We start from the raw sequence: 13636 nt of genomic DNA on the forward strand, positions 1-13636 counted from the left end.
TCCTCTTTTCCAGAGGATAATATCTCCTTTAAGATTTGGCACAGATGATGTGAAATCTGTGCTTTGTGACTATACAAAGGCTGATGGCATGGGTGGAGGGGATATGGTTGATGGCATCCTGTTCTAACCATCCTCATCTGCTGAGATCATGATTTGGATCATTTATTTCTCCTCCCCCTGGCTGGTATTCTTCACTTCCCTCACTATTTGATACATCTTAGCAAAATTGGCTGATATTCTTCGCTTACCTCACTGTGTGATATATCTTAGCAAAAGTGTTTCATCTCAACACATAGGTCTTTTAGCAGTCTTTGTATTTTCTGCAGTGTATGCTTTTCACCTTGAGTGGTTTAAGGATGTACATCTACCATGGCATTTGTAGGGGTAGTGAGGAGCATGGAAACTTGAACTACATCTGCTGTGCAATGGAAATGACCTATAGATGCTACTAATAGTATGATAGATTGGCTGGTAATTCACACAGAAGCTAGATAATTTGACATAAGATGATGACCACTATTTAAGTGTTCAGGGTATGAGTATTTTGAAGAAGAAAGGGGCACCATATTCAAGGGGTGTAGTGTTGAGAACAGTATTTTGAAATTAAGGTGATCAGGCATTTTTGGACATTCAAATTAAGATAAATGAATTGAATAGAAAATTGACATTCTGTTAACCAATTTAGTTTTCTGTACTTTCATGACTGTTTAAGAATATATTTTTAGTTATTTTGAGCCTGACTAAGTGTTGAATAGAATTGCAATTTCCTTTGACTAGCGTATAGTTTTTTATTCTTCACACAAATTTCAGAGTTCATAGTGATTGGTATTACAGTTGTTTTACTTTGTGAAATGTATTTATTATTGATGAATAATGAAAACTCTGCTTTATTTCCATTGTTTCGAGTAGTTTATCATTGGAAAATGATTAACATTAATTTCCTTGTCAGGGACTTAGAATAGGCTATTTCCATTGTTTCCAGTAATTTATCATTGGAAACAATTAACCATGATTTCCATTTCAGGGACTTCGAACAGGATACATTTACCGACGGCCTTTGGTTAAACAAGAAACAACTAGGCAGCAGAGTGATGTGGCACTTCCTCCTACTGCCTCTAATTACACACACCTTTTTGATGAAGATGACATAACAAAGAGGTAATAAAATTATAAGTTAACCAGCATTGCAAGGGAATTTTACTTATCTGGCATTTGCATATCTATTTGTATATCTGATGCTCGCTCCCTTTGGGGACTCCCTCAAAAAGGTGGCCACAGTATAAGATTTATCAGGTTTTGTGCAAGAATACAAGAAAATTATGAGAGAAGTGTAATGCTGTTGTTTTTTATATCATTAATCCTTTCTGAAACACTTGCCTCTTCGTGAAGTTGATCTTAATTATGCTTTATTTTGTTTAAAGCTCTTGTTCTCTGTTAAACCTTAGAAACTTTTTTGCATGTTTAGTTTATTCCTTTGTCAAAAATGTGTTGTGTTTTTGTAAAATAGAAATGTAAGTATCAAATATAAGAATGTTTGAGGATTCCTCTTTGTGTGGTGAGCATGATTTTTGTAAGGGGTAAGTGAGATGAGTTGTATTCAGAGTGAGAGATCGAAAAGATGCCTTTATCATTACTTTCTTGCTCAAGAAGCCTCTATGAAGTTTTCTTGTACTCAGGAAGCTGACTGTGTCCACCAGTGGGACCATAGGTGAAAACTTTTGGTGACATTGCATGTGTAATTATGTGGATTAAGCTTAGAGCAGTTGTAGAATAAGAGTTGAAGTTTTTTCAGTACAGAAAGAAGTTGCATCTGAGGCATAAGGGTTCTTGTGACATGTTGTTTGTAATGTTGCAGAGATGGGTAATGTCCTGACCTCTGATGAGAAAGGGTAACTCATTAATTTCTGAAGAGTTTAGTTTCAGTTGGGTGTATGTCAAGTGGGATTGATTCTAAGACTACATTGGAAGGGCTGTTGTTTGATGTTTGCTGTATTATTTTGGTTTGTATATGTGTTGTCAGTGTTATGAGTATAGGTTGACTAAGTGTAGGGCATGAGTAAGCTATTATTTCTACTTTGAGGTTGGTGGTTGCTTACAAAATTGTTGAGTTAAAATGGTCTTGTGCTGTTGGAAATAATAGACTGCTGAGCATCTTCGAGAGTATCTTTGCTTTATTGTGCAGTTGTTGAATGCTTGTGGTTGGTAGGCAGAGTGATTGTTTTGATTGCTTAGTTTTGTATGGCATTGAGGCTTATCATTCTTGTTTTTGACAGGGTGGATGACCAGGCTGGTGATGGTTAGTTTGGGATAGAGTAGATGAATTATTTGAAAATGATATTGAGGGATTCATTTTCTTGTTGAAATCTAGTATCAGTAAGTGTTCTAAGGACATTTAATTAGTTTTTGGCTTTTAGGGTTAGATGTTTGTCGTATCGCTAGTGAATGTCATCTTATTTATACTTGATCGCTGTTTCCCGTGTCAACAAGTTAGCACCAGAAAACAGATGAAGAAAGACCTATCTACTCATATACACACATATATACATACATACATGTACATATACATACACATTACAACATATTCTCATATACATATACGTTACAACATATACATACATATTACAACATATATACATACACATACACATGGTTTGATCGCGTAAGTAATGTGGGGGTGGGAGAGATGTGTGGAAATGGGGAGATCGTGGTTGAGAGAGTGGAGGGGGGTGTTTTGGAGTGGTTTGGGCGCATGGAGGGGATGGGTGAGGAGGGGTTGACCAGGAGGATGTGTGTGTCGGAGGTGGGGGGAGCGAGGAGGGGTGGGAGACCAGGGTTGGGGGTGGAGAGATTTAGTGGGGGGGATTTTGGGTGATTTGGGCCTGGGCATGCGGGAGGGTGGGGGGCGGGCGGGGAGTGGAGTGGATTGGATCGATGTGGTGTGCCGGGGTTGACGTGCTGTCGGTGGATTGAATCAGGGCATGTGAAGCGTCTGGGGTAAACCATGGAAAGTTGTGTGGGGCCTGGATGTGGAAAGGGAGCTGTGGTTTCGGGCATTATTGCATGACAGCTGGAGACTGAGTGTGAACGAATGGGGCCTTTGTTGTCTTTTCCTAGTGCTACCTCGCACACATGAGGGGGGAGGGGGATGGTATTCCATGTGTGGCGAGGTGGCGATGGGAATGAATAAAGGCAGACAGTGTGAATTGTGTGCATGGGTATATATGTATGTGTCTGTGTGTGTATATATATGTGTTCATTGAGACGTATAGGTATGTATATTTGCGTGTGTGGATGTTTGTGTATATACATGTGTATGGGGGTGGGTTGGGCCATTTCTTTCTTCTGTTTCCTTGCGCTGCCTCGCAAATGCGGGAAACAGCGACAAAGCAAAAAAAAAATTACACATGTACACACACACACCTTCCCATCTTCACCCACTCCTGGCACCACCTTGCTCCACAGGAACCAGCACCACCACCCCCTGTGCCAGCAAGGTAGCACCAGAAAAACAGACAAAAATGGCCACATTCGTTCACACTCATCCAAGCTGTCATATATAATGCACAGAAACCACAGCTCTCTATCCACATCCAGGCCCCACACTGACGGGGTGTGCAATTACGTATTTATACTCTTGTGGAGAGGGAGTTTATACATGTGGGGTTTCATCTGTCGAACATTATTTACTTTCATACTTCTTAGATTTATGTACCCTGTCTGCATTTAGTGTGTCTTCAATTATTTTGTTCCATTCATGGAGGATTTCTATACTAAAAAGTATTTCTTTACATCTTTTTCAAGAAGTTTCTCTTGCATAATTTCTCTTATGGCCTCCGGTTGCTCAGTCTCTTATTTCACTAGAATTACTGTTCTGGGCATATCATCAGTCTGTCTTAAAAGATTGATAAGGTCACCCCACACTCTTAACTTGTCCAAGATGGGCATATATAAAGCCTTGTCCTTTTCCAGTAACTTAGCTTTCTTAATTCTAGTAACATCTTTGTTACCCTCCTCTGGACCTTCTGTATTAGCTATTTGTGCTTTTTCAGTTGTGATGACCAAACCTTAGAAGCGTATTCTAGTTTTTGCCTTATATGGGATATGAACAGCTTGCTGAATATTTCCTCATCCAAATACATGGTTGATTTCTGTGGCTTGCATCAGTAGCTGCAGAATGATAGTGTAAGAGAAAATTGTGATAGTAAAATTGTATGATGGTGAAGAAAGTTTGAGATGAGGCCTCCATAAATGTAGAGCTCCCTCCCTAAACAATATGGGTAGTTAATTACTCATGTTTGTGGATGAGAGAGCTTGGGAAGTGAGTCAGTTGTTTTAAGCTGATGATACAGCGCTGATGGCTGATTCATGTGAGAAACTGCAGAAGCTGGTGAGTGAGTTTGGTAAAGTGTGTGAAAGAAGAAAGTTAAGAGTAAATGTAAATAAGAGCAAGGTTATTAGGTACAGTAGGGTTGAGGGTCAAGTCAATTGGGAGGTAAGTTTGAATGGAGAAAAACTGGAGGAAGTAAAGTGTTTTAGATATCTGGGAGTGGATCTGGCAGCGGATGGAACCATGGAAGCGGAAGTGAATCATAGGGTGGGGGAGGGGGCGAAAATCCTGGGAGCCTTGAAGAATGTGTGGAAGTCGAGAACATTATCTCGGAAAGCAAAAATGGGAATGTTTGAAGGAATAGTGGTTCCAACAATGTTATATGGTTGCGAGGCGTGGGCTATGGATAGAGTTGTGCGCAGGAGGGTGGATGTGCTGGAAATGAGATGTTTGAGGACAATGTGTGGTGTGAGGTGGTTTGATCGAGTAAGTAATGTAAGGGTAAGAGAGATATTTATATTTTATTTTGCTTTGTCGCTATCTCCCGCGTTTGCGAGGTAGCGCAAGGAAACAGACGAAAGAAATGGCCCAACCCTCCCCATACACATGTACATACACACGTCCACACACGCAAATATACATACCTACACAGCTTTCCATGGTTTACCCCGGACGCTTCACATGCCTTGATTCAATCCACTGACAGCACGTCAACCCCTGTATACCACATCGCTCCAATTCACTCTATTCCTTGCCCTCCTTTCACCCTCCTGCATGTTCAGGCCCCGATCACACAAAATCCTTTTCACTCCATCTTTCCACCTCCAATTTGGTCTCCCTCTTCTCCTCGTTCCCTCCACCTCCGACACATATATCCTCTTGGTCAATCTTTCCTCACTCATTCTCTCCATGTGCCCAAACCATTTCAAAACACCCTCTTCTGCTCTCTCAACCACGCTCTTTTTATTTCCACACATCTCTCTTACCTTTACGTTACTTACTCGATCAAACCACCTCACACCACACATTGTCCTCAAACATCTCATTTCCAGCACATCCATCCTCCTGCGCACAACTCTATCCATAGCCCACGCCTCGCAACCATACAACATTGTTGGAACTACTATTCCTTCAAACATACCCATTTTTGCTTTCCGGGATAATGTTCTCGACTTCCACACATTTTTCAAGGCTCCCAAAATTTTCGCCCCCTCCCCCACCCTATGATCCACTTCCGCTTCCATGGTTCCATCCGCTGACAGATCCACTCCCAGATATCCAAAACACTTCACTTCCTCCAGTTTTTCTCCATTCAAACTCACCTCCCAATTGACTCGACCCCCAACCCTACTGTACCCAACAACCTTGCTCTCATTCACATTCACTCCCAACTTTCCCCTTCCACACACCCCACCAAACTCCGTCACCAGCCCCCGCAGTTTCTCACATGAACCCGCCACCAGCGCTGCATCATCAGCGAACAACAACTGACATATACATATATACCCAATATATACCCATGCACACAATTCACACTGTCTGCCCCTATTCATTCCCATCGCCACCTCGCCACACATGGAATACCATCCCCCTCCACCCTCATGTATGCGACGTAGCACTAGGAAAAGACAACAAAAGCCCCATTTGTTCACACTCAGTCTCCAGCTGTCACGCAATAATGCCCGAAACCACAGCTCCCTTTTCACATCCAGGCCCCACACAACTTTCCATGGTTTACCCCAGACGCTTCACATGCCCTGATTCAATCCACTGACAGCACGTCAACCCCGGTATACCACATCGATCCAATTCACTCTATTCCTTGCCCGCCTTTCACCCTCCTGCATGTTCTGGCCCCGATCACTCAAAATCTTTTCACTCCATCTTTCCACCTCCAATTTGGTCTCCCACTTCTCCTCGTTCCCTCCACCTCCGACACATATATCCTCTTGGTCAATATTTCCTCACTCATTCTCTCCATGTGCCCAAACCATTTCAAAACATCCTCTTCTGCTCTCTCAACCACGCTCTTTTTATTTCCACACATCTTTCTTACCCTTACATTACTTACTTGATCAAACCACCTCACACCACACATTGTCCTCAAACATCTCATTTCCAGCACATCCACCCTCCTGCGCACAACTCTATCCATAGCCCACGCCTCGCAACCATACAACATTGTTGGAACCACTATTCCTTCAAACATACCCATTTTTGCTTTCCGAGATAATGTTCTCGACTTCCACACATTCTTTAAGGCTCCCAGGATATTCGCCCCCTCCCCCACCCTATGATTCACTTCCGCTTCCATGGTTCCATCCGCTGCCAGATCCACTCCCAGATATCTAAAACACTTAACTTCCTCCAGTTTTTCTCCATTCAAACTTACCTCCCAATTGACTTGACCCTCAACCCTACTGTACCTAATAACCTTGCTCTTATTCACATTTACTCTTAACTTTCTTCTTTCACACACTTTACCAAACTCAGTCACCAGCTTCTGCAGTTTCTCACATGAATCAGCCACCAGCGCTGTATCATCAGCGAACAACAACTGACTCACTTCCCAAGCTCTCTCATCCACAACAGACTTCATACTTGCCCCTCTTATCAAAACTCTTGCATTCACCTCCCTAACAACCCCATCCATAAACAAATTAAACAACCATGGAGACATCACACACCCCTGCCACAAACCTACATTCACTGAGAACCAGTCACTTTCCTCTCTTCCTACACGTACACATGCCTTACATCCTCGATAAAAGCTTTTCACTGCTTCTAACAACTTGGTGCCTCCCACACCCTTAATACCTTCCACAGAGCATCTCTATCAACTCTATCATATGCCTTCTCCAGATCCATAAATGCTACATACAAATCCATTTGCTTTTCTAAGTATTTCTCACATACATTCTTCAAAGCAAACACCTGATCCACACATCCTCTACCACTTCTGAAACCACACTGCTGTTCCCCAATCTGATGCTCTGTACATGCCTTCACCCTCTCAATCAATACCCTCCCATATAATTTACCAAGACAAGGGAGCAAATGGGAACTTCAGTGAAGGGCGCAAATGGGGAGGTGATAACAAGTAGTGGTAATGTGAGGAGATGGAGTGAGTATTTTGAAGGTTTGTTGAATGTATTTGATGATAGAGTGGCAGATATAGGGTGTTTTGGTCGAGGTGGTGTGCAAAGTGAGAGGGTTAGGGAAAATGATTTGGTAAACAGAGAAGAGGTAGTAAAAGCTTTGCGGAAGATGAAAGCCGGCAAGGCAGCAGGTTTGGATGGTATTGCAGTGGAATTTATTAAAAAAGGGGGTGACTGTATTGTTGACTGGCTGGTAAGGTTATTTAATGTATGTATGACTCATGGTGAGGTGCCTGAGGATTGGCGGAATGCGTGCATAGTGCCATTGTACAAAGGCAAAAGGGATAAGAGTGAGTGCTCAAATTGCAGAGTTAAGAGAGATGTGTGGAAATAAAAAGAGCATGGTTGAGAGAGAAGAAGAGGGTGTTTTGAAATGGTTTGGGCACATGGAGATAATGAGTGAGGAAAGATTGACCAAGAGGATATATGTGTCAGAGGTGGAGGGAACGAGGAGAAGTGGGAGACCAAATTGGAGGTGGAAAGATGGAGTGAAAAGATTTTGAGTGATCGGGGCCAGAACATGCAGGAGGGTGAAAGGAGGGCAAGGAATAGAGTGAATTGGATCGATGTGGTTTACCGGGGTTGACGTGCTGTCAGTGGATTGAATCAGGGCATGTGAGGCGTCTGGGGTAAACCATGGAAAGCTGTGTAGGTATGTATATTTGCGTGTGTGGACGTGTATGTATATACATGTGTATGGGGGTGGGTTGGGCCATTTCTTTCGGCTGTTTCCTTGCGCTACCTCGCAAATGTGGGAGACAGCGACAAAGCAAAAAAAACAAAGAAAAAAAAACGTTGAGATGTATAGGTATGTATATATGCGTGTGTATACATGGATGTATATACATGTGTATGTGGGTGGGTTGGGCCATTCTTTTGACTGTTTCCTTGCGCTGCTTCGTTAATGCAGGCAACAGCGACAAAGTACAATAAAAAAATAAAAAAGATATGAATAGTAGATATCATTTGAGGGTAGTGGAGACTTGGGTGGAAAAGTGTTTTAGAGAGTATTGAAGATATGAGCAACTCTAGTCTTTTCAGTTGTAGAATGAAACCATAGGGAATCTTTTCAGCAGTAAAATGATGAAGGTGATGAAACCATGGGAAATAGCAAAGTAGTGTGATTTTTTTTAGATATTTTGATATTGAGGTCTTGCATATACTAAGTTCAGGAAGTAATGAAGTTGTAGTACTACTAAAGACCTTGGATAGTGTTCAAGTGAATGAGTGTAAAGAGGACATTTACTATATATGATTACAGCCCTCATGCTCTGTTGCTTATGTCTCTATTTTAATGTCTGAATTTCTTATGTCTCTTTTGTAATGTTTGAATTTCATGTCTCTATTTTAATGTTTGAATTTCTTCAGCCCCCTGAAGCGCATCTTGGATGGTCGCAAGACTCAAGACAAAACACGATGGCTCAACTCACCCAATGTGTATCAGAAGGTGGAGGTACTGGAAACTGGCACGCCGGACCCTAAGAAGATCACCAAGGTAGAGATCATTACTGCAGAAAATGTTTAGGTCTCAAATAGAAGCTCCATTTTTGCTGGTTCTTGTTCAAGCATTCCCAGCCCTGGCTTTCCGTTCTTGCATTGTATATATAGGATGAAATATGTTCTAAATTGTAGCTTAAGATGCAAGTAATGCATTCGCCAGTTTTTTTTCTCATAAGCACAAACTATCCAGGTCCAGTCATGCTTTAAATGTGACAGTTTTATAGGTCATTGCAGTAATGCGAAGGGAAGGAAGGTATTTGGTATAGCAGTGGTTCCTACCCTTTTTCGGTTATGTACCCCATGGCCTCATTATAAGGCTTTATGTACCCTTTCTTAATGGTGATTTCAGTTATTGTATTAGAATTTTTTCCTAAAATAGTGCCGCTTTGTGCAAGCTTTATGTGCTAAAGCTGTGTTCTGCTTAAACAAATTGGTCCAGTGGCAGTGTACCTTTTGCTCCTCAAACTTTAGCTCTTTTACCACCTGATGAGGTTTCGAGCATCCCCAGGGGGTCCATGGACTCAGATTGGGAACCACTGCAGTATTGCATTATTAGAATATGATTGTTCTTCCAGTCCCAGCACTATGTCACGTTGCTTGTGTAGGCACATAGATCTGATGGGTATTTCATTGAAATATTCATATGTCACTTTGTATCATATAAAGTTGATAGTGATGTGTTCATTAATTTTGGCCTTGTCAGCACGTATAGAGACATTTGGTTCATTGGCTTTGTCATTATTTAAGTAATGGACAAGTATTATTAGGAAAATACATGGCATGGTTATAATGATTATCACTCCAGGTAACTTGCTCTAGAATTCAGTTAACTAGCATCCAGGATTATGAAATTATGTCAACAGTGTTGACTGAGCAGTAATTGGAGTCACACCACAAACATGTAGTTATCTTCATCATATGAGTCAAGGCTGCGCAGAGTTGATTGCTGTCTGCCATCATTAGAGTTACCATCCCCAGTGAATGCAGCACATAGTGTTTGTGGAGTATTAGATGAATATGTGGAAGAGTACTGGAGGGAGAGAAAAAGGGAAGAATGCATGTACTGGTGTATGTGAAGGGAACATGTAAAGACAGGGATGAATGAAGTCTCTTTTGATGTGGCCACCCCTTGATGGATGTTCCCGGAGGGAACGGGTGACTGATACCGTTAGATGGATTTTTTTTTTCATTTTTGAGGGTCTGGTTCTGGGAAGATGTTTACATCAAGGCCAGGCCTTAATTGAAATATAAAGAGGATTTTGTAAGGGAAAAGAAGAGACAAGGGAAAGTATTAACAAATTTTTGTGAAAGTAGAAACCAGTCTTTTGAAATGCACCATGTCATAGTTTATTTTGAAAGACATTAGAAGGTAGAGTTCCAAAGCTTTGAGGTGTAGCGAAAGAAACATATATCAAAACGGCTCACCCATGGCTTGCCAATGGCAACATGATATGTAAAATCATATAATTTTCCTATTGACAAGATTTCAGCAATCACATCGACAAGGGCTTGTGATGAGCTTATTGATATTCATTAATAGATAGAAGGAAAGCATGAGAAAGTGAAATGAGAAGCTGAAAACTTATAGATTGTCTTTGTTTGAGCTTTTGTTTTTGTAAAATTGATAGCACTTTATGCCAATTTTGAGGATTAAACATGGCTTCCCATGTTTACTCTATTTCAAATCATCCTCACTGTAGCACTGTAAAATTATTAGAAGTGGTTAAGGAACCATGGGAGCTGAAGTGAGCCATAAGATGGGTGAGGGGGGTCAAGTTCTTGGGCACATGGAGGAATGTATGGAAAGAGTAGTTATTGTCTTTCAGGGCAAATGATGGGAATGTTTGATGTTATAGTAGTCCTGTCGGTGCTGTGTGGATGTGAATAATGGGCCTAAGGCAAAAACAGAAAGGATAGGGTGAATGTGTTGGAAATTAAATGTTTGAGGACAATATGTGATGTAAGAAGGGTTGATGGAGTAAGTAATGATTTGGTAAGAGACTAATGTAGTAGTAATAGGAATACATATATGAGAGAGCTGAAGAGGATGTTCTGAAATGTTTGGATATTTTGAGTGAAAGAGCAGGAAAGGATGACTAAAGAGGATGTACATGTAAAAACTGGAAGGAGGTGGAAGCGTGGAGTGAAAGACACTAAGAGTGTTTGGAGCCTGAACATACAGAAAGATGCAAGGTGTGCAAGGGATAGAGAAGCTGGAGTGAAGTGGTTTACAGGGGGTAGCATGCTGTGAATGGGCTGAATCAGAGCATATAAAGCAGTCAGGGAAAACCACAGAAAGGTCTGTGAGGCCTGATTGTGGATTGGGGCTTTTCATTTCTTCATATATGACAGCTAAGAGTGAGTGTGAGCAAATGATTTTTTTTTTTTATGTGGCAATACCTTCCTAATGTGGGAAACAGCAGACAAGTATAAAAGAAAAGTTATAGGATTTTTGATGTCTTCTTAATGATGAATAATCATTAGGTTCTAGAGCTTTACAAATTCCACAAATTCAGTCAGTATACCTCTACAACTGAAAAACGTTTGCCCATGTTGCTGTTGCTTCTAACTTTTATTTTCATAATTTTATTTCTGGCCATGAAATATCTTTCAAAAGAGAAGAAAGTTTTGTATGTTACAATGTCAGAATCATTCGTACCAGGGGTCCTTGTATAACAATACGTCATAGAGCAATATTTGCTAGAGTGACATTTAAAAATTAGGGTATAGATTTATAGAACGACACAATAATAAGTCGAAAAGCAGTTTTTGCTGTAAGGACAATTAAGAATTATGGTACAGATTAGAGAATGACTCATAAATTCTTGCAGTAGTGACATTTTAAAAAAGATTCATACTTGATTTGCCATTTTGATTACTCATTATTATATTCATATTCCGTAAGCAGTAGAAAAGTTGTTTAGAATTATTCCACTTGTTCAAGGTTGTTGTGGAAGAACCTCACCATATATTCAGGATTCTTAATGTTCTGAACTAACCAACTTTACACCATTAAAATACAGTATACCATGGTAAGATAGATATACTGAAATGGATAAACTTACTTTGTCTTGCAATCCTTATCTGCAAAAAGCAATGCAAGCTTGGTGTGCTGCTATTCGACTACAGAACTAATTTATTTGGTTGTGGTAGGCAAATTGCATTATTTTGTATTGCTGTCTTTATAAAATACTTGACTAAAGAATCTGTGAATTACATTCATTATGTACTGTTATTTTGTTATTAAAGAATATTGGTTCACTGTACATTAATTGTTGGAAAAAATGAATGAACAAGCGAGAATCATTTTTTTTTTTACCATATAGAATATCCTCTGTTCTTAACGCTACCTTGCTAATGCGGGAAATGGCGAATAGTTTGAAAGAAAGAAGAATATCTTGTACAAGTACTATATTCTTTTCCTTTAATAATGAAATTTGGAGGGTATTTATAGGCTTTGATGCTTGTATTTGATAACAAAGGCAGAGGAAAATGATTTAAGGCTTGTTTTTAACGTGCAAAAATGTTGGCTTGCACACTTATGATTATTTTTCAGTTCTCCATACAGGTTACTTTACTTCATTTACAATGTCGTAAATTTTATCCATTTCAGCATGTGATAATGTTTACTGATATTCAAGTATTTCAGTATGCATTCAAAAGTTGACCTTTAGCAGCTGTAATGTGATTCTTAGTGATGATGTTACAGCTACATAGAAAGTCTCTCATGAGATTGGCTGATTAATTAGCATTCTTGGCCTGTAAAATAAGAGGATTGCAATTTTAAGGTTTGTTAAGTTTCATTTATGCTAAGCTTTGAAAGTTTAGTTTGGTTGTGTATTAGGAGGTTTTGCCTTTTAAGCAAGTGCAACGCGGCATTTGCGTCTGTGCATTTTGGCTTAATTGAATTAGCAAAAATGGCACATCTCTCCTTGCATGTTCTCCTCCACTTGTTGCATTTAGAGCTAAGTTACCAAAGAATTTCTTGTGTAAAGATGAATTATAATCCTGCTAAGATGAGAAAGGAGCATCCAACATTTACTGGCTGTACCAGTGACATGAAAATGATAGAAAAGCTTTCAGTCTTGATGTACAAATGGATGTATTAATGATGGTGGATGAAGTCCAAAATTAATCAGGGTGGATGAAGTCTAGCCAATATAGGAAGTGCTTTATTTGTTCTTATGATAATTATCTTTAATTTTTCTAAATAGCATGCAGAACAGCATTAGATTTGCTCTATAAAACTTCCTGTACTTTGTAGATAGATGTCTCTCATGTGCTTATTCAAAGCATAAAAGTATCCAGACCTTCCTTGATCTTAAACTCTTTTGTGATTAATTTAACTACTAACTGTTATGACCTCACAGTTATGTAATTCCTCAACTATATTTTCAGCTGAATGGCTGCCTGAATTCAATAAACTTTCTTTATTTTTAATTATGTTATAAAATTTATCCAAAAATATTTGTCAGGAATATATTTCCTTTTTATAACAGTAAATCTGTGGTAAAGTTGACTTTGTTTAGTTTCACTAAGAGTAGCACTTTTCAAGAATGCCTCTTAATATATTAAATGACCTGTAAACAGAACAGCATAACTTTCCCAGTCTCATTTTGGTAAGGTTTTAATTCATTCAGTTGACTTTTAA

General features: G+C 39.8%; 1 protein-coding gene across 31 annotated transcripts in view; it reads left to right on the forward strand.

Moving 5' to 3' along the window:
* The window catches only part of hts (adducin 1-like protein hts), a 250350-nt gene that overhangs the window by 174070 nt on the left and 62644 nt on the right, over positions 1 to 13636 (forward strand). For all 31 annotated transcript variants that reach the window (XR_011713512.1, XR_011713493.1, XR_011713516.1 and 28 more), the window contains exons 10-11: positions 1025 to 1158; positions 8854 to 8980. Coding sequence is in view for 2 of the 31 variants with exons in the window: in XM_071668198.1 (XP_071524299.1) it covers positions 1025 to 1158; positions 8854 to 8980 (261 nt within the window). In the remaining 29 variants the exon portion in view is untranslated. The remainder of the gene's footprint in view (positions 1 to 1024; positions 1159 to 8853; positions 8981 to 13636) is intronic.

The sequence above is a fragment of the Panulirus ornatus genome, chromosome 12 (assembly GCF_036320965.1).
Source record: "Panulirus ornatus isolate Po-2019 chromosome 12, ASM3632096v1, whole genome shotgun sequence".
NCBI lineage: Eukaryota > Metazoa > Arthropoda > Malacostraca > Decapoda > Palinuridae > Panulirus > Panulirus ornatus.